The sequence below is a fragment of the Rousettus aegyptiacus genome, unplaced genomic scaffold (assembly GCF_014176215.1).
Source record: "Rousettus aegyptiacus isolate mRouAeg1 unplaced genomic scaffold, mRouAeg1.p scaffold_m13_p_3, whole genome shotgun sequence".
Classification (NCBI taxonomy): Eukaryota; Metazoa; Chordata; class Mammalia; order Chiroptera; family Pteropodidae; genus Rousettus; species Rousettus aegyptiacus.
The window spans coordinates 131,156,732-131,177,953 of record NW_023416306.1 but is presented as its reverse complement, the minus strand read 5'-3'; the positions used below and the strand labels follow the sequence as shown (position 1 = coordinate 131,177,953).

The 21,222-nt window shown below is 43.7% G+C and overlaps 1 protein-coding gene across 4 annotated transcripts in view; it reads left to right on the top strand.

The window, feature by feature from the left end:
• The first annotated feature begins 6,666 nt into the window (after positions 1-6,666).
• Positions 6,667-21,222, top strand: part of CA12 (carbonic anhydrase 12) — a 47,287-nt gene continuing 32,731 nt past the window's right edge. For 2 of the 4 annotated variants that reach the window (XM_016141110.2, XM_016141109.2), the window contains exons 1-2: positions 6,669-6,906; positions 11,127-11,147. In XM_016141110.2, the coding sequence (XP_015996596.2) occupies positions 6,822-6,906; positions 11,127-11,147 (106 nt within the window). In that variant the 5' untranslated portion in view covers positions 6,669-6,821. Of the gene's footprint in view, positions 6,907-11,126; positions 11,148-21,222 lie in introns of all 4 variants that reach the window. The other 2 variants (XM_036238846.1, XM_036238847.1) reach the window with 2 other exon arrangements.

Genomic DNA, 21,222 nt, shown 5'->3' with positions numbered 1-21,222 from the left:
ATTTTGAATTATTGTTATTTTTATTAATCATGCAGAGTACCTTATAAAAGTTCCAATGATGAGCCGTTATTTCTCACTTGACAGAAGCAGCAGTTGAAGGATTCAGTGGCTAAGTAATTGGACCAGAGTCACAGTTACCATGGTCACTGGTGGCAGGGGCTAGATGAAAAATCTCAATCCCTTGTTGGAATCCAGCTTTCATTTTCTTACATTAGTAAACCAAGCCTTGTTTCAAGCCCACTCTTAGGAATATCTCACGTATGTCAAATGCTTTTATTTTATTTTCTGAAGCATTTTCATGTGGTCTCGTCCCATACCTACAACCCTGTGTGAAGTTAGACATTTTTATTTCGACTTACAAATCAGAAAATTGAGGCCTATACTGGGCAAGAGATCTGCTAAGAGCCCAGAACTGGCTTCTGGCAGAGACACGAGTCTGGCATTCTTTTCTGCCTTTCAAATGATACTGCTGAAACTGAGCAGGGTAGCTAGGGTTCACACAGAGGTTATGACTCCAAGCTACACTGCAGAAGTAGTTGTGAAAAAAGCTACAAAACTGACTGTATTTCAATGGAATATTACTCAGCCATAAGAAGAGATGAAAATACTGCTATTTGCAACAAATGGACGAACCTCAAGGTAATCATCCTAAGCAAAATAAGCCAGACTGAAAAAGTTGAAAATCACATGTATCACTTCTATGTGGATATCAACCTAAAAGCAACAAATGAACAGGATAAACAGACTCAGGGACATGGACAATGGACTAGTGGTTACCAGAGGGTAAAAACGGGGGAAGGGGGAGTTAAACTCAGTAAAGGGGGTCAAATATAGGGGGTAGGGGGAGGGTGAAGTGAGTAAAGGGGATCAAATATATGATAGCTGAAGGAAACTGGACTTTGGGTGGTAATCACACAATAGAATACATATATGTTAAATTATAGTGTACACCTGAAAATTACAGAATTGCGTCACCAATGTTACCCCAATAAACAATAAAAAAATATGCATCATCTAAAAAAAAAAAAACTGACTGTACTTTCAAAGACTTAGACATTCTTACTGGGATCAATTGGTCCATGCAAGTCTTGGCCTAGAGCCACCGCCTAGTCAAAGAATACCCTTGGCCTTTTCCTCCTCCCTCCCCTGACCCCCTTCATTTCTTCCTTCCTTCCTTCCTTCCATCTATCCATCCATATCCCCTTTCCTTGGTCAAAGCATGTTATTAATATAACATAAAACTATGTGGTTGGGCTCATATTTTCCTTCTCCTTTACTGGAGAGCTGTATTAACTCAAATCTCTGTGGCTCAGGTTCTTCTTATCACATTTTGGCAGATGCTCTAAGCATTGATCGAAGTGCAGGGTCCCTCAGTAACCCCATGGAGCTTGGGGAGGAGGACACAGTCATGTCCTGTGCTGAGCATTATGCAAGTACCAGAATTGGCACATTGTGCTCCTGATCAACAAATAACCAATCATACCTTCTAGAAAACTGGAGAATTCATATCACAGAGGGATCCAGAAACAAAACGTCTCCATTTGAGGCAATAATTAGGACAGTTTTAGAAAGAGCCTGCCTGGGCCGTGGAGACAGAATCATCTGGCTGAGAATTCAGTCTGTGCCACTCAAAAGCCTCATGAACTTGTGCGAGAAAAGGTTTTAACTTCTTCAAGCCTCAGATTCCTCATCTATAAAAAAACAAACCTAACACCATTCCCTCAGGTTGTTGTAAGAATTAAGTGCCAAGCACAGCGTCAGGCAAATAGTAGGTAACCAATAAATGTTAGCTCTGCTCTCACAAGTCCTTTCTTTAGTCCCATACAAGGCTGAATTCCCAATTGAGTCACATTATTTAAAGAGCTAATTCTTACCTTAAATAAAATTTTCTGTGCTCTAACCCTTATGCCTAAAGGCCAAAAGTTGGCCTGTGCAAAAGGCAAATGCTGCCCAGTGGCACCATCTTTGAGAAAGAAGAGCCTGGTATTAGTCGTATGTTTTAAAAGTTTTATGAAGTCACAGAATCTAATTCTTACACTGATGTCTTCCCTCACTGCCCCAGGACAGAATGAGTCCCTCCTGATTATATGTCTATCTTCTGTCACATTTATTATAATCATAATTATAGAGTTACTTATGAGATTATTTGTTTTCTGTTTGTATACTCACCAAGAACAAGGACTATGCCTAGCACAGTGCCTGGCACACAGAGGGTAAATGAATGAATGAACAGAAAAGATTTCACTTGCCTTATCTCATTCCAGCCATATGTCATTTCTGTTAGTGACCAGGATTAGAGCCAGCATTTTACAGATGAGAAAACTGGAGTTCAGTGATTGCACACTGTCAAGGCCATCTAGTAAGTGGTGGAGCAGGTGCTTCAGCCCAGACCTTCTGACATCAAGCCCCACATTTCTTGCCCGTGTGCTTCTTTGCCCTTTGACTCATCAGCCTCACTGTCATGTCAATTCAGATGGTGACTTTTTTAAAATTAAGGTATAACTGATATATAACATTATATTAGTGTTGGGTATATAACATAAAGATTCAATATTTGAGTACACTGCAAAATGATCACCATCATAAATCTAGTTACCATTGATCACCAAACAGAAGTCTAAAAATATTTTTTTTCTTATGATGAGAACTTTCAGGATTTACTCCCTGTTAACTTTCAAGTATGTACCACAGTGTTATTGACAATAGTCACTATGCTGTAAATTACATCCTCGTGACTTATTTCATAATTGGAAGTTTGTCCTTCTTGACTCTCTTTGCCCATTTTACCCACTTCCTAACTCCCTTCTAGTAACCACTGTTCTATTCTCTTTATCTATGAGTTTTGTTTGTTTTTCTTTTTTAGAGTCCACATGTAAGTGAGATCATACAGTATTTGTCTTTCTCTGTCTGACTTATTTCACTTAGCATAATTTCCTCAAAGTCTATCCATATTACAAATGGCAAGATTCATTCTTTTTTATGGCTGACTAGTATTCCATTTGTGTGTAGGTATATGTATGTACACCATATCTTCTTTATCTATTCTTCCATTGATGGACAGTTGAGTTATTTCCATATCTTGGCTATTGTAAATAATGCTGCAATGAACAGGGGTATATATATATACATATATACATATTTATATACATATATCTTTTCAATTACTGTTTTTATTTTCTTCAGATAAATATCTAAATCATATTATAGTTCTATTTTTAATTTTTGAGGACCCTCCATATTGTTTTCTATAGTGCCTGCACTAATTTACTTTCCTACCAGTAGTGCACATAGGTCCCCTTTTCTCAATGAGGGTTCCCTCGCCAACTTTTCTTACTTCTTGTCTTTTTGATAATGACCATTCTAACAGGTGTGAGATGGTCACTCATTGTGGTTTTGATTTAATGATTACTAATGCTGAGTATCTTTCCATGAGCCTGTTGGCCATCTGTAGATCTTCTTTGGAAAAAATGTCTATTTTAATCCTCTGCCCATTTTTAAATTGTATTGTTTGTTTTTTGTTTTTGCTATTGAATTATATGAGTACTTAATATATGTTAAATATTAACCCTTATCAGATATATAATTTGCAAATATTTTCTACCATTCAGTAGTTTGCTTTTGCATTTTGTTGAAATGTTTGTTTCCCTTTGCTGTACAGAAGCCTTTTAGTTTGATGTGGTCCCATTTATTATTTTTGCTTTTGTTTTTTGGAGTCAAATCCAAAAATCATCTCCAGGACTGATATCAAGGAGCTTAATGCCTGTGTTTTTTATGGATTCAGGTTTTATATTTAAATCTTTAATCCATTTTGAGTTAATTTTTAGTATAAGATAATAATATAGTTTCATTCTTTTGTATGTGGCTGTCCAGTTTTCTCAACACCATTGAACAGATTGTCCTTTCCCGATTGTATATTCTTGCCTTCTTTATCGTAAATTAATTGACTATATATATGTAAGTTTATTTTCATGATATCTATTCTGTTCCATTGATCTATGTGTCTGTTTTTATGCTAATACAATACTGTTCTGATTACTCTAACTTTGTAACATAGTTTGAAGTCAGGAGTATGATGCTGCCATCTTTGTTTTTCTTTTTTAAGATTGCTTTAGCTATTTGGGATCTTTTGTAGTTCCATAAACATTTTAGGATTGTTTGTTCTATTTCTGTGAAAAATGTCTTTGGAATTTTGATAGAGAATGCATTGAATCTGTAGATTACTTTGCATAGTATAGACAATTTTAATTTCCAATCAGATGGTGATGGTTTAGAAGAGCCCTGCCCCCTGGAGCCCTCTGTCTGGGCATGTCATTTGGTGACCAACTGCCGCATTTGCTTGCTGAAGGTCCACTTTCCACCCTAACGTGTTGAGTAATGGGCTATTTATTGGTTGGCAATAGCCCCATCTGATAATGAGAAAGCAAGTCGGTATACATTTAGCCACATAGGCTTCAGGAAGCTTCTAGCAGGGAAGTTTCCCAGAGCTGGTTAGTTTTGTTGGGGTGGGGGGTGGCTCTTAACATTCAGTTTCAATACTTTGGTCATTTCATCCATTTCTGTTTGCTTCCCCTTCACCTCTGATCCCCTAAAATAAAAAATAAAAAAAAAATCCACCCAAAGCACTTAGGGCAATGGGTCTCAGTTTATAGTTTCAATTCTCTTTTAATTGCTACCCATTCTTCCTAATTAACCAGGTCTCTGATCTAGACATGTAGTAAACATCCCAACCCTCCCCTTTCTTTACATCAAACCCAGCTCACAATCTTGCTTTATGTTCTACTAATTTCCATCCCACTTTTAAAAAACTTCTCCGTCAACGGGGATCCCTGGAGAACACTTAGAGGTGCATGTTTAAGAAGAAATTGAATTAATGTTTAGCCAGACATAACAGGACAACACCTGGGACGCGAGTAACAAAATGCACGTTTACGGCCTGGTTTACCTGTAACTTGCCTTGATATGTGAGGAGAGTGATTTCACCTCCATGGGTTAGTATGTGCATCTCTGAACTGTAGTAGCTCCATCTCGACCTCTTGTGTTCCTTTAGTACATTTCATCTTCTAAAGCTCCCGATGACAAATCAGAGACATGAACATCTTAACCACAAGTGAAGTGTTCACACACCACTTGGGAGTTTACTCAAGGCTCTTTATCAGGAGTTTCAGGCAGAAAAAGTCATTCTTAAGCCTACTGTGGTCTGGAAGTACTTGCAAGAAGACTTCTCTGTAACTACTTCCTTAACAAGACTCCAAAGCCCTTTATTAACCCAAACAAAGGTTGAACTGATAGGGACAGAATAGTTACATCTCTTGATATGTTGGTAGCATGTACTTTCTGATGGTCCTCAGCAGAGAAGCTACTCTATTCTTCTAAAACCACCATGGACAAGTGGCTTCACTAGTCACCAAGGCTAGCCTGAGAGTCCACTTAGGCTGAGGGCCAGCACAGACCTGGGAGAAGTAAGGGCCAGTCAGGCTGCTGTGGCCAAGAGAAGAGGCCACAGAACCAGGGGTCATGAACCAGGGCTTGGGATGGGCACCTTCCAGCAGACATGTGCTCTGAGCAATGACTGTAGGCAGCAGGGAGCCAAGAGAGCAGGTAAGATCACAGAGCGGGTAAGAAACCAAGCTCAGCACCAGAAGCAGTGCAGAGACACTCAGAGAGCCCAGAGAAGTCAGAAACACAAACAACAAGGGTGGCGGGAATAGCAAGGGTAGTAACAGCAACAGGAAGATTTAAAGAGTATTGGAGTGAGCAGGTTAATTAGACCCTGACTTAACTGAATAGGGACTACATACAAAGGGGATCAGAACCGCATGTAACATGACTAAATGTAAGTATACACATATTTAAATGAATACAAATATGTGAGAAAAGTAGGCAGAAATGAACAACAGGTGATGATAATATGTGCTGGAAACAGAACTCAGACACTGATCTAGACCAAGATGCAAAATGCCTAGTACAATGCTTGACACATAGTAAGCTCTCGATACATAATGTAAGTCCCATTCTTCCACAGCTACCCAGAGAAAGGGATTCTTCCCTTTTCCTAGAGAATGGATGGATATTATGAACTAGCTTCAGCCTTGTATACTTACCTGTTTGTTAGCAGGATACCGTCTAATTGCTTAGTAAAGCTGTTCATTTGTACCTAGTCATGCTATTGACCTAAATTTCTTTGTATCTTAATTTCAAAGATATCATGAAGTACTGTATGAGCTACAGAAATTCTGAATTTGAATGCAGCCTCCCTGCTACCTTGTTTAGTCCCTAAGCAGTGCCCAGTTCAGGCAGGCACACATTTCAGCCTTGAAGGAGGCTCTTGTCCCATATGGCATTTTACTTAGGGTGCTTCTTGAGAAGGGCAGTAACAGACCAAGACCACTGCCACTAAAGGGAGTCCCTAGACTCAGCCTTCCTGATGCGGCCAACGCAGGTGGGCCTCCCCCACGCCTGTCCACTGTGCTCACGCAAAGCTGGCTTTCCAGGTCAGCCCTGTTCTGGCGGAGCGCTCAGAGCCACTGCCCCACGGAACGCGGCTGAAGTCTGAGCCACGGTTTACCTTGGAAGTGGGGCGCCAGATCTCCTGGAGGCAGGGCGTCCTTCCCCCCATGATGACATCATGTGTTTGGGGCTGAGTCGCTCTATAAAAGCAGCTCGCGGGGGAGCCAAGAGCCTAAAGAACAGACGTGCTCCAAGGCACCCGGCTGCGCGCACGTGGTCCCGGTGCGCGCCCTGCTGGCCTCAGCACCAGACTGGATTGAGACGGAGCTGGAGCCCCGCGCAGCCTGAGCTTGCACCACAGAAGCCACCCGAAGATGCCCCACCGCAGCCTGCTCGCAGTAGCCATCCTCCTGCTCGTGATCTTAAAGGAACACACTTCCAGCCCAGCCTCACTCAGCGGTAAAGTTTTTGTCTCTTTCCTAATAGCCATGAGTGCTCAGCCACACCTGGATGGAAAGATTTCCTGCGTTTTTTTTTTTTTTTTAAACGATAAAGTAAAATTATTTGGGGGGAGCAGGAAAGGACATGCATAGTATCAAAAATAAGGGATGATCCGTTTTCCTTTAGAATGTATTATCTGCTGTGCTTGGGGGAAGCTCGTTGTCTTTGTATTAAAATATGTTTGCATATTCTCAGAGCATCCCCAGCTCTAGAAAGGTTGTTTGGGAACTTGCTAACTACGGAGGAGAAAGGAAACCGAGATTCAAAACATTGTACCCAGATCCACGTGCAGGCAGTAGAGAAGTAACTGTGGCATTCTGAGCAGTGTCATTACCAGCAAGAATTTGCAGTCGCCCCAGTGCAGAACCCTCTGACAGGCGTGGGTGCTTTTCTTTGGAGGAGATGCTCCTTACCATTGTTTTACTTGCAAGTCAAAGGGATGATGCATCCCATTCTTAATGATTGTTTTTCTCCAGAAGTGTTCTTCTATTCTGAACGTACACATGTGTGCACTCAGATGAATGTATACACCTTATTTCTGAGTTTAACTAGTGCCCTTAACTCTGAAAGGACTGGAGGCTGAGGGTACAGAGTGAGGGTGCAGAGTGAGGAGGAAGTGGAGGGACCTGAAATGTAGACTCAGGTCTGTACAGTGAGTTGCGGTGAGTAGCCAAGGTCAGGTTAGTCAATCCTTTGTAACAAGAGAAGGATGCCAAGCTTTTGCTTACCTCTCCAACAGCTGGGTGAGTGGTTTTCTGGGAGAGCAAATGGTGACATTTCTGGAAACTTTCTGGGTAACTGATGGTAGTTCCTGCCCTTGACAGAGTTTGCCCCAAGTCATAGAGACATTGGTGGGTGCTATAATTCCTGGACCCAGGTTAGGCTGTAAGACTTAAAGAAGGGCCCAAAGTAGCCATAATGGCTGAAAATCTAAACTCCCTGGCTAGGCAGTGGTGGTGAGAAATTTGTCCTGTTCAGCAGAGTGAAAGCTCAGAGCCCCCTTCTCTCTTGGAGGTCATTGTGCCCGTGGGGTAGGGCGGGGGAAGCAGGGGAGCCCTGCTGTTCGCAGCTCAGGCATTACTTGGAATTCGATTCCAATCCACTGGTTCCATGATATGTTTGATATTATCTTTCTTGGGGAGAAATAGAAGGTAGGTAGGAGAAAGGAGTTACATATAAGTGGAAATTAATTTTTAAAACTGCAAACTTTGACATGTATTCCCCTCTAGAGAAAGCTGCGCCGAGACCTGATGTTCCACTAGCAATCTCCCCCCTTCTACTTTCAAGCTGCTCTAAGACAAAAGAAACAGCCATTCATTGGCTCTTTCTTCTGAAAGCCGGCACTCCCCTCACTCTAGCAGCCGCTCCCCCTCCCTTCTCGATCTTTCCCTGCCAGGTTCACCCTCCATGCCCTCTCCTCCTTGCCCTTCCACCTCCTACTCTTTCTCTCTTTTGCTCCCCTCACCCCCATTCTCCAAATTAGGGTGGGGGAAGCTTGCAGTGAAAAATCCACTTTCAACCCACACTGAGTAGCCAGCCTGCCTACCCCTAGATTCTAAGTACCCAGTTTTAATTTTGTTATTCCTCATGAGATTCTTGGCTTTTTTAACTGCCTTGGTGTCAACAGAAAAATCACTGAGGTGTAGAGTGTCAGTATTAAACCCAAGGTTGGAGGTAGTGGGGGTAAGCTGGGTAACGGGGTCAAAGTGTAGTTTGCCCTTTGCCTGGAGCCTTTAAACTTTTAGCAGTTGGCACTGGTGAACGTCAGAAAGAAAAAAAAAATGTCTGGTGTTGGGGAAGGAGGGAGCAAAATAAGGTGAAGTCAAATGTTTTCTGGAGAAAACCTTGTAATTCTTAGTTGGGGGGAACATTTCAATGAATTCTGCAGAGCCTGCTCTGCCTGAACCTGGTGTGACAAGCTGGGCAGTCTCAAGAATTTAGGGAAGGATCTAGCACCCAGGACAGAAAGCAGGCAGGGCCCTGAACCCCTGACCTGGATCTTTGTAAATATCACCTCCCCAGTGAGCGCCCAGGGCTTTCTCCCTGCCCATACACATTGGGCCTGCAGGTTCTAACAGACATCCAGCTTGGCCTCCCTAGTTTCTGACCTTCTGGGGAAGGGAACAGTCTCCCTGCTGAAGGGGCCTACTCCCTCGGGAAGCTACCAAAGTTTAGCTGCTGGGCCTTGGCCTGGCCTGCCTTGTGGAGTTAGTTTAGTCCTGTTAAGACTCCTGCCCCTGAACAAGACACAGGGAGCACACACACACACATACCACCTTTATAAAGCCTTTCTGAGGTCATTTCTGAGCCGACGGTGCACCAGGCGCCGGGCCCTGACCTTCACTGATGAACCTCCTGACTCAGATCACTCTCTTCTTCATTTTACATTGCTTCTGCTGCCCAGAGTCCAGCTCCTGAGCCTCTCCAGACACTGCTACTTATACTCAAAGCACCGAATCTTGTCCCTGTTTGTTGTTGTTTCCATGAAAGGGCTAAACTTAAGGGTCACATACAAGTTTGGTTTCCACATGGTTCTGAATGTCTTCATCCAATAACTAGTTCAGGGGAGGTTAGCTCCTGTGGGATCCGTAGCAGGTTTCAGAGGTTCTGTGGGCCTCCTGACATTAATTGAATATGAACTTTTGTGTGTCTAAGTTTAGGGGTATTATTATGAGGAAAAGGTTCATAGTACTCAACAGAAATTCTCAGCGGTGTTTACCACACACACACACACACACACACACACACTACTCTAAAGATTGGACTCTAAGATGCCCTAAATCCATGGGAACTTAGGGGTGGGGTGTCAATAAATGCTTAAACTTAAACGAATCATGAAAGAGCAATATAGGTATGTTTTACAGAGGTACGGAGATAACACCAAAAGAATTATTTAGCGTATTCAAAGTGAATGCCCTAGAAAGCAGAAAGATGACTAGGGGTATCAGGGAACTGATTTTTTTGTCTTTTAATAAAAAGTCTTGTAGAACCATCTGCCTTTTTAAACCACTTATAATTTGATAAAATTACTAATTTTGAAAATTAAAAACAAAATTAATTAAAGGCACTGAGGCAAATAAATGAATTAGAATAACAAAAAACATGAGATTAAACCAGCTTTTTTTTTTTTTTATTGGCTTTAGTAGGAAATGCCCAGTTGTGATAAGTGACAAGATTGCTGGTCAGTTAAGTTTTATGGCAAATCAGTTTTCAAGAGAGAAATGAGATGTGAGAGGCTTCTGTTTCCAGCCGTATTCTGTGGGCCAAGAACACAGGAGCATTACGAGAAGCTAGGAGAGAGTGACTTAGGAGTCGAATAGTCCCCTCATTGTGATGTGTCTGTCCCCTGAGATACCCTAAATTTCAATTCAGGGTCTCAGTTTCCTTATGGAGGTGAAGAGGGAGGTGTCAGGCTGGGTAATGAGAACACAGCTCCGCATTGACTTAAAAATGTGTTTGAGATACGAATGAAGGACTTTTATGTGTGAAGGGTGTGGAGTGGGAAGCGGTAGATGACTTTCCTTATATTCCTGGCAGAACTTCTCCCACTCATTCCTACCACCCCTGGAATTCTCACTCCAATGAGCGTGGCAGCTCCCCCAAAGAGAAACATTCCTTTTGAGTGTAGTTGTCTCTTCTTTATGTATTCATGTGAACTGCTCTCTAGTATGTTGCTAAGTGGGAAAAAGCAAGCTGCAAAACTGTGCTTCTAGTGTGCAAACATTTGTGTGAAAACAAGGGGAACGAGTACAACTAACTCCCCGTGTGTGCGGTCATGCTGCGGTCACGTTCCCATCGTCTGGTGAAACCGGCTGTGTCTAAAGGAAGCAGGGAGAGCCAGTTGCAGGAGAGTTTTCATGGTACACGCTCTGGCAGCTCTTGCCTATTGAGCCTTGTAAATTAATTACCTGTTCAGATAATAAAATTTCGCTTCTCTACTATGTCTGGGGAGCCTCCTCCCTAATCCATAAACCCTGCACGAACTCGCTGCCTTGAGCCTCCCTCGTGAGCACAGTTGCTCTGGGAAGCAGTTGTTCTGACAGAGACTCTGGAACAATTTTTAGTTCTGGGCAACCACTACCTTTTCAATCTTATCCATTTCAAAATAAAATTGGTAATATTTTCTCTAACTTGTTCAAGCTCCGTTGTACTTACTTGCTTTGTTTTGTTCTTTGCAGGATCCGAGTGGACCTATTCTGGTAAGTAGAGATCTTAAATTTTTTTAAATTTAATTTAAATTAATTTAATTTAATTTTATTTTATTTTATTTATTTTTTTGAGGAGGTGTGTTGAATGGGAAAGCCAGAAATGTCATGATCTGTGGTGATTATTTTGGGGGTTGAGAGGAGCCGTTCTGGCATTGCTAAAACAGAGCACAAAGGCCTCTGTCAAGAGTCACTCCACCCAAGTTGCATGCAGTGCTTTCTCCAAGCTGATGCGCCTGCTGTGTGCATTTGAACTGTGAGTCATAGTGTTAAGGCTTCCAGATTCCTGCAAGGATTTCTACCAAGCCTCCCAGGTAAAGATGTCCAGGGCACTTCCAAGGGCAAGGGCCCCGGGCAGGAAAGAGCCTTTCTCCTCTGTAAGACATTTATCCTACAATAAACAAAGAATAAAGAGCTCTTTTCTGAAAGCTTGGCTCAGGCCCTGGAAGGTAACCTGTCAGTGCATCTAGAATTAACGTCTTCTTGCCCGGTTCATAAGCACGCAATGGACGAAGTAGTGATGATTGATCCTTAATAAAAGAGGGATTCTTGTCTTGAATGGGGAGAGAGGTACACCAAGTGGATAACAGAGCTTCTGCGGGATTGGGTTAAGAACAACATTAGCCATCCTGGCAGGCCTGCAAGATAAGCAGCTTGAAATCGGCATGGCTGGTGTGTTGTGCTGAATTGGAAATTTGGCCATTAGCTGGAGTGAGAATGGGAGGCCAAGTACCTGGACCCATCACTGGCAAGTACAGTGATGTTAATACAGTTATCCCTCCTTATCTTTGGTTTCACTTTCTGTGGTTTCTGTTACCCAAGGTCATCCATTATTTGAAAAGATTAGCTGGAAAATTCCAGATTTAACTATTCATTCATTTTAAAGCTTGCACCATTCTGAGCAGCATGATGAAATCTGGAGCCCTCTCTCTCAATCCCTCCAGGGTGTGAATCATCCCTTTGTTGAGTACATCCACACTGCATATGCTACCCACCCATTAGTCACTTTGTAACTGTCTCAGTTATCGAAGAAGGGGGTAGGGGAGACCACATTCACATAACTTTTAATATAGTTTACTATCATTATTCTGTCTTACTATTTTTGTTGTGAATATCTCACTGTGCTTCATTAGTAAATTAAACTTTATCATAGTTATGTGTGTATAGGAAAAAGCATGCTAAATATAGGGTTTGGTACGATCTGAAGTTTCAGGCATCTACTGGAGGTCTTGAAACATATCCCCCATGGATTCTACAATATCCTGTTAGGGACAGAGTCACAAGGGTTGTGCAAGAGGGTGGAATTGGCCTCATTGGCACAGGAGGGGTGGCGACGAGCAGGAAAGTTGATTACTACAGTAGAAGTAGAATCCAGAGAAATTACCTTTGGATGTTTGTTAGCCCTGGCAGCACAGAAAAGCCATTGAACTCATCGACCAGCTAGCTACCTACAGGCCAAGGTCTCCTTGGCTCTGACATTGTATGGCTCTGTCATTACGAGCATCCCTTATGTACTTATGCGCAAGGCACATTGCTAAGTGAGTAGGTAATTGGAAGGATAGGCTGTGGTCCGTAACTGGGAATTACTTAAAGCTCACAATTCAAAACAGAATACAATAGGTAATAACAACATAATAAATGATATTTCAGAGGGAGACGAGAGTGCTACGGCTGGATGGTTAAGGAAGGTTTCCTGGAGGAGGAAGGCTTTCACCTGGACCTTGGAGGATGCATAGGATTCTGTGTGGCAGGGAGGAAGCACTGTTGGCCAAGATGATGATGGCATCACTTGAGCAGAGGCAAGAAAGAACAAGATGGTATTTGAGGGAAATAGTGTGGAGAAGGAGTTATATGGACGTGATGGAGTCTAAGGTCAAAAAAATTGGTTGGGTCAGACGGGAGAGGCTTGGAGGGGCAGGCCAAGCCCTTCCCACCTCATCTCATAGGTGGAGGGGCAGGGCAGGGAGTAATCTGTGTTTTAGGGAGAGTAACATGGTTGTGGGGGGAGGGGAAGGATTGGAGTGAGGCAAGAAGGTGTTTGGCCTTCGTAGAAATCCCATTCTGTGTCTTAACATGGCAGTAAGAGGGAAGGAAAGGCAGGTCAAAAGGCCCAACATGGAAGAAATAGGGCCAGGGCCTTGGGGCTCCATTGGCGGGTTCAGTGTATGGGAGGTGACAAGAGCAGGAAAGAAGGCAGGACTCAGGTTCTGGGCCTTATTCCATACAACCTTGAGTAAGCCATGAGAGGCCTCTGGTTCTTGCTGTCTCCCCATCTGTAACCTGGGCAAGGGGTTGTCTAGCTTAATGTCTCTCAAACTATAGCTTAGGGTCTGCTACATCAGAAGCACCCGGAATGCTTCCCAAATATGCATATTTCTGGGCCTCAGCCTAGACCCGGAAGAGGGAGGGAACCTGAAAAACTGTCTATTTCATGTACCTCCCAAGATTTTTTTACATACATTTTGTTAGAGAAATGCTGACCAGATTGTTTCCAAGACCTTTCCAGCCTGAGTCAGAGGGCACTTGCCCCATCTCTTCTACTCGTCTCCAAGGGAAAAGTAGAAACACAACTTGAGTCTCTCCAGGGCTCCCTGCCTCTGTGTGACAGCCCACCCAGGACATACTGAGATGGGTGTAGAGAACAGAGAAGCTCTGTGTCCAAAAGATTTGGAAGGAAAATCTAACTGCCCCTTAGTCATGACATGGTCTTCCCAGAGGGAGGGCTTTTTTGTCCAGCCACATTGACCAGTACAGAAGCATTTCTTCCTGACTACTAGCTCTGGCCAGCACTTGGACCCTCTGTCTTGCATAATTAGAGCAGCTCTTTGCTGAGGAAGCAGAGGCCAGAGTCTAATGATGCATGCCATGTATGGGGGGGTTGGGGAGGTGAGCACAAAGGCGAGTCTGGCTTTTCATTAATAATATGGAGTCAGCTTTCAGTGGGGGCCCGTGAAGGAAGACAGATGGAGGTCAGCTGAGGAGGCTAATAGATCCAGGCTGGCAGCTGGCACCTGGGCCTAGAGTCACACAGGTAAACAGAGGACCTGACATAAGTGCTGGGGGAAAACGGTTTCCAAACAGTGAGGGCTGCACAGAATGGGGCAAGTCCAACCAAATGCCACGTGGTTTTATCAAGGCACAGATCTCAGCTACTTTGCACGTAGATGCTGCTGAGTCATCTTGATCCAGGGGCCTCCCACTGCCTGGAACACATGGCAAGACTTCTAGAAGCATGGGAAAGGAGAACTCTACCTCCATCCCCCTCCACACTGAGTCACCAGGCGGACCTCCCAGACATCCCCCCTGGAGACAGGAAGACCATCTGACAGCCAAGATGGGGCCAACCTATCCCCTGTGCACTCCTCCTGGGTGGCCGAAGCAGCAGCTAGATATGTGCTGGGCTTGGAATTGCTGAGTGGGCCCTCTTGCTAGAAGTCTGTTCCAAATCAGTCCTGCCGAGCCCCAGCAACTTCACCATCTCTGAACTGGATGGCAGCTGCAAGTCAGGTTGTCATGTGAGCTAAGGATAAGCTCCAGCCTGCTAGGCAGGGTCTGTGTTCTTAGAAGTCAGGAAATGGGGTGCCCTCAGGGGCTGGAGGTGACTGGAAGGAAGCAGGAGGCAGGGTGCAGGTCATGTTTAGTTCTTTGAAGTGGGTACTGTGTTCTTTTTGTGAAAATTCTTTTATGATAAGGCACTTTTATGTATGCATATTATATTCAAGAGTTAAAAAATTCCAGCTGGCTGGGAAAGCTATATCCTTACCCTGGTACCTTGGTAGTTTCTTAACCCTCCCCCAAGAAAAACCAAAACACTCCCCAAAACCAAAACCCCCAAACCCTCAATGTGTTCTAAACAACAGAGCAACCAAAAAGAATGACTGTATTGGAACTAATGACCCAAGAACACTTCATGTGAGCCCAGCATGTGGGCACCATGCTCCATCCTGAGGATAACCAGACATCGCTTGGGTGTTCCTCCAATGCGAGCTAGTTCAGAAATTGACAAGTACCACTGTTAGCTAGAGATTTGGGAGAAATAACACAAACCTTCCAAGGAGATAGAAGGGGAACATGGTAGCCAAGCCTGCCTCCTAGAGGATGAGTGAGTCCCACCTTTCCCCTAGTCAGTGTCTGGGGAGGCAACCACCAGACCAGCCCCTCCACCCTGGTGCAGGGAACTCTAGAATGATCGATGGTGGCTTGGCCTGAGGTTGCGGGGCAGCAGGCTGCAGCTGCTCACAGGCTCTCCTGCCCATCTTCTCCCCAGTAGCTGGACAGCCCTCAGCTCTGGAAGGACTCCATGTGACCCAGGAATGCCACAGCATTCCTCATGCTGCTGTCCCTTGTTTAGATTCTCTGCCTTAAAAAATTGCCTTTGGGAATCAGGAAGGGCACCTCCATCGGGCAAACCTCATTGATTCTACAGGATCCCACTTCTACCCACCTTCTGTCTTAAATCTGCTGGAATACTAAATTGGTAAAAATGATCTTTCCCTGGGGCTCAAGACATCCTTCCCCAAACCTTCCCATACTCTAAAAACTAGGCATGAAACACATGGAAAGAGGCTAGGAGGAAAGACTCTTTACTTTCTATTCTTTAGTAGTGATATTATAGGCCCATGTGACATCACACTCAAATGCAGTATGAAAAACTGACTAAGAGCTAAAGGGAGAACTTAAAATGGCAGTTAGGGAGCATATGTAATTAAAAGGCTGATTGAATTAGGGAAAGCTCTTGTTTTAACCAAAAGTAGAGAGGCTTAGCCAACTCAAAATGCCCCAGCAACTTCTCCCCACCTCCAGCTGCCCTCCTGAGGACGAGGAGAAGGGCACAAAGCACTCTTAGGAGAGTAAGAAAAGGCCAGAATATATTTTTCATACCAGGAAATCCCTACCCTACCCCTGTGTCTTGGGAATTTCCCTTGAGGCTAGCAATCCAACCCACTACCATTTATTAACTCTGAGCTATAGTTTCAGTTACTTCTAATTGAAGTTGTGACGTCTCAGATCTGATTAGATATGGTATGATTATCTCACTGGTAATTATTTCTCACCTTTCCTGAGTTGCAGCATTGAGGTTTGTGTGTTCTGGAAGATCTTGGCCTGAAGCTACTACATTTTAGTATTCGCAGCTAGTTTTACCGGCTGGGTAAAAAGATAGGGAAGCTAGCAGTAGTTCCTAAAGGCAGGCATAGTGTCATGAGGGGCAGGGTGAGGCAGAAAACCGGAGGAAGAAGTGGAAATTGTAAAGACCCAAAACAGGCAGACCTCCATGGGAATATCTGCAGGGCCACTTTCTGGCCGAGTGACCTTAGGAAAGTAACTGAACCTCTCTGAGCCTTGGTTTTCTCAACTACAAAATGGGAGAAATAGCATCTACCTCAGTGGTTCTCAAAGTGGGGTCCCCAGACCAGCAGCATCAGCATCACCTTGGGCTTGGGATGCCCTTCCTGAACATTAAGAGCTGGAACTGAAACCTGTGGAAGGAGGCTGGGAGGGGAAAAAACCTCCACCTGCTGTTCTTTAGCAGCAATGAAAGCGCCATATGTGACTTAAGCTTGAAATGCGAATTCTCTACCCATCCCAGGTCTACCTATGATTTACCAACTCTGGGACTGGGAAATCTAGTTCAACGAGCCCACCAGGTGATTTCAATACCTTCTCAAATTTGAGACCTACTGCTCTGCTTCATAGAGTTGTGGTTAGGATTAAATAAGATAATACTGCAGGATTAGGGAAGAGATACATTGAATAAGATGCCATAGCAACTTAACTCTTGTTTCTATCAATTAACCTATGGTAAACATTGGTTTCATTATACATTATTTTGCTTGAAGTCACAGAACATACCGATAATGTTAAGTGAGGACTTCTGTGTATAGAAAAAAGCTAGCGATGCCTGGCACATAGTAAGCATTTGGTAAAGCTAATAAGTTTTCCCCTTCGCCTCGCAGAGTTATGGTGGAATTACATTAGCTAATATGTGGGAAAATGCCTTGTACACTCCGTAATACCAAACAAATGTGAGTTGTCAGAAAGGATCTGCTTCTCCTGCTTTTCTGAATTGCCCAAGTTTTTAATAGCAACGAGGTTCTCTTTCTATACTCTGAATACACAAAGGGCATTTCCTTTGAGAAAGAAATGGATTGAACAAAAACACAAGGGCTTCAACCCTCACAAGGGCCTCAAAGGCCAAAATGGTCTTTCTAGCCTTGACCTTCAGACCAGGATAAAGTCAGATCTAATCTCCTTTGTCCTTTCCTGGCCTCCAGGGACCAAATATCTGGTTCCATAGCGATGGCCACCTTTGCCATGCAGCTGTAGTCATAGGAGAGTGTCTGTATCTCCTACCTTCCCACCCAGTCCGTGGGAGCTGGGCCCCACTTGCACCTGAGTCTCTGGGCTGAGCCTTGACTTAGGCCTGAATGTGGGAAGAAACCTGGGGCTCTGAGCTACATAAGCCCAGGCCCATGCAGAGACTGGCACCAACCTGAGTCAGACTCAAATCCTGGAACTGCAGGGCGAGATCTGGTTGGGAAAGCTAGGAGTGGGTCCTGCAAGGGGCCCTGCTAAGCTTCTTGCTGTGCTGGCACTTGCCCCTTCTGCTTCCTGCTGGTTTGGAGCCCCGGGCATTCAGATGAGGGCATGCCATAACCCTCCAAGAGCTGGTTAAAAAGCCCTTGGCAGCCCCAGCACTGAGAGAGAGGAGCCTGCGGAGTAAACCACCTCAAAGAAAAGATTTAAGGCAGAGGCTGAATTCAAAGCAGGTGGGTGAGGCAGCTCCAGACAGGGACTAGAAAGGCTGGTTTTCCGTGAGGAAGAAAATATCATAGATTATTTCAGCAAGATCCCACCGTCTCCTCAGAGGGAGCAAGGGCCTTCTTTCTTGGTCTGTTACTGTCTTCCTCTGCAGTGGCAGCCACGGGGGTTAGGAGGATGAAGGGCGCACGTACCACTGTGGAGCCCAGGGGCTCAGCCAGACACTTCTAGGGGCCATGCCACATGCCAAGAAAGAGCGCCTGCCACAGACAAAGACCTTATTTCACTGATTCTCAGATACATGTTTTCCCCTACATTTTAGCATCTCTGTAATTGGGATATATCTTATCATCAATGGCATCTAGAAGCCATGAAATATGGTGGTTATCCCACAAACACTCACTGAAAAGCACCCCGTTAGATGTTAAGAACACAGAGAAAGGAGCCAAAATGACTAATTTCAGCAATTAAATAGTGAAAACAGTGAGAGCGAAAGAGTATAAAAATAATGGCTAGTTTGCGTGCTGTCCAACATAGCATATAGGAATGATGGGGAATCATATTAGTTTTTGAACTATAACTTTTTACAATTTTCAGTCAATTCACAGTTCACATATACTTTTTGGTGGTGTTCCATTAGTATAAGTATTCATTAAAAAAGTAATCTAGGCACTTTTTTTTTTTTTTTTTTTTTTTTTTACCTAACAAAACTATTCCTTTAAGGAGCAAACTTTCTAATTACCTGACAAGCATTTGATTTAAGCCAAGCAGGAAGGAACAAAGACTAGCTGCCACCTCCTTGTACCTATGAAAGTTGACTCAGAACTGGTGTAACAAAGACAGATATAAATAAAATGGTTCATTCAGCTCATCTTAACTTTTTAAATTATTCTGCAATCATTAACTTGTGACTAGATCAGTTGCGTGACTTCTGGGTGAACTGGCTGGGGCCCATCCATATTTCATAAGGATGCTTACAGGTTTAGAACCAATGGTTCATGCTGACCCCATCGTCTGGGACAGGTGGCTCAGGAAAGTCTCCTTGATTACTATGAGAGTGAGATTTACTTACAGCAGGGAACAGTGACATTAGTAAATGGTGCCTGGTACTTGCGTAGGGTGGTCCCTTCTTGGTGCCCAATCTTCTGGGAATTGTATGAGATGCGGAGAAAGGAGAAGAGGTGACTCTGAAGGTCATGGAACAACGACGTTCTGTAGCAAGTCTGAGGCAGTCATACGAAGGACTGTTTCCCTTTTGGCTTTGGACACCAGGAAGCTCAGGGGCAAACCGGTTGTTTCGACTTGAGTAACTGTCTGTTCTATGACTCATAAATCTAAAGATTCTCCTTTGATATTGCCCTTCTAGTTTATAGATATTTCCCTAATCCTGAGCCAAAGTATTATAATAAATAGCTTTTAGGGTTTTTTTTTTTTCTATAGAAGTAGCACCCTACATTTTTATTTTACTTTTATTCTGACCCCTCCATGGATAATATTGTTTAAGAGATTTGTTTTAAAAAATTAATATATTAACGAAATAGTTAATTCTTTCCATTTGTTATTAATCAAAGACAGATATAAAACTCAATCTAAGTTTTCAGTTATCCCAGGATAGCTGGTTTATATTCATTCCATGAATATTTATTGAGTAAATACGAAGTGCCAAATGTTGGATTAGATGCTAAGGAAATGATGACTAAGGCATGTTCCTCCCCGTTATGAGCCTGAGAATCTGGGAGGACACAGTGAATTAGAGCCTTTCAATACAGAGAGATGAAGCATAGAAGAGAGAGACCACACCCAGTGTTTTTGGAAAGGGCTAGGAACAGCTTCCTGGTAGAGGTGATATCCAACTAAGACCTGGAAGACACGTAAGAGCTGACCAGGCAGCAGGACAGATTGTGCAATGATCACGTAGGTTGGTACATTCTGGGGACTACCAAAGACCTCACTGAGGAAGGAGGGGGCTTGGGAGATGGGCCAGGGTCAGAGTGTGAGGAGCTCATGAGCCAGCTGAGTTGTGATCTCATTTTGGAGGCAACAGGGAACTGTTGGAGCATTCTAAGTAGAAAATTGAGATGATCACATAAGCACTTTTGAAGGATCATCCTTGCTGCAGGGTGAAGAGTATGTGAAACACTGGAAAAGGGAGACCAGAGGGGTGTGAAGGAATGGGGGCGGGGGGAATGTCAAGGATCTGAATAAAGGGGTGGGCAGCGAGGGGCCTGACTTGTTGGTATAATTCAGCCAGAAACGTACAAACTTAATGTTGTAATTGGCTAGTGCACCTGATTGAAAATGAGTGCCCTGCCTCTGTTGGGCTTGGCTAAGTATTCAGAAGTATTTAAGTCAGCAATCATTAGTGCCTACGTGCAACCCCAGAGGGGAGTGCTGATGAAGCCAAGCCCCTGACTTATAAATGAGACGGGAAATTCAGGGTTGTCAAGTGGCCCAAACAGAGCACGAGGAAACATGCCAGGACCAGAACTGTGTCTCCTGACTCCCACCTCATGTGTTTCTCTGGTCCTTTGGCAAATGCTTGCTTTATGCCAGTCATTGCGTGCTCCACACTACATATCACAGGTTGTATAAAAGCCATCCAGGAAATGCAGTCGTTTTTTTTTTTAAAGGAAATAATTTAGATTTGCCAGGAACAAATTATGCCAAAGTAACTTGCTGATATCTTTCCACATCAGGATTAAAGTCTTAGTGGTTAAAAAAAACACAATGGACTTAGTACCTGTTGACATTAACATTTGATATTGTTCCTTGCAATACAACCATGGGAAATGTGGATCAAAGACCAGTGTGGTCGCTAGGGGGAAAAAAAATCAATAGAATCCAGTCACTGTTAATGTTGTTAGACAGCTGGGACACATGTCAGGATTCCTTTAGGGACAATCCTGAATCAAAACCCTTCTCTGATTCTTAGGAAGAGGACAGACAGATGAAGGAGTGTGGAGATTGGAGTTGGAAAGATTAGTGTTGGAAGGGAGAACAGGGAGTAGCGGACAGACATACATGAAGAAGCATGCCAGAAAATCAGATTAAAGTAAGTGGGCTGGACTGCGGGGGCAGGAAGTAGCACTTAGCCAGCAAGTATGTCAGTGCAGCACACTGCAAGTCATGTGCCCAGCAGTTCCCCAGAATCTCCCCAGCTTTTGATAAACCTTTTGATGTAAGGATGAAACTTTTCTATCAGCAAGGATAAAAGTAGGGAATGTCCCATCACTGAGTAAAACTCAGTGTGCAAAGTGTGCAAGTAAGACTGAGTATGCAAAGATGTCTGATCAGAAAATTTGTTACACCC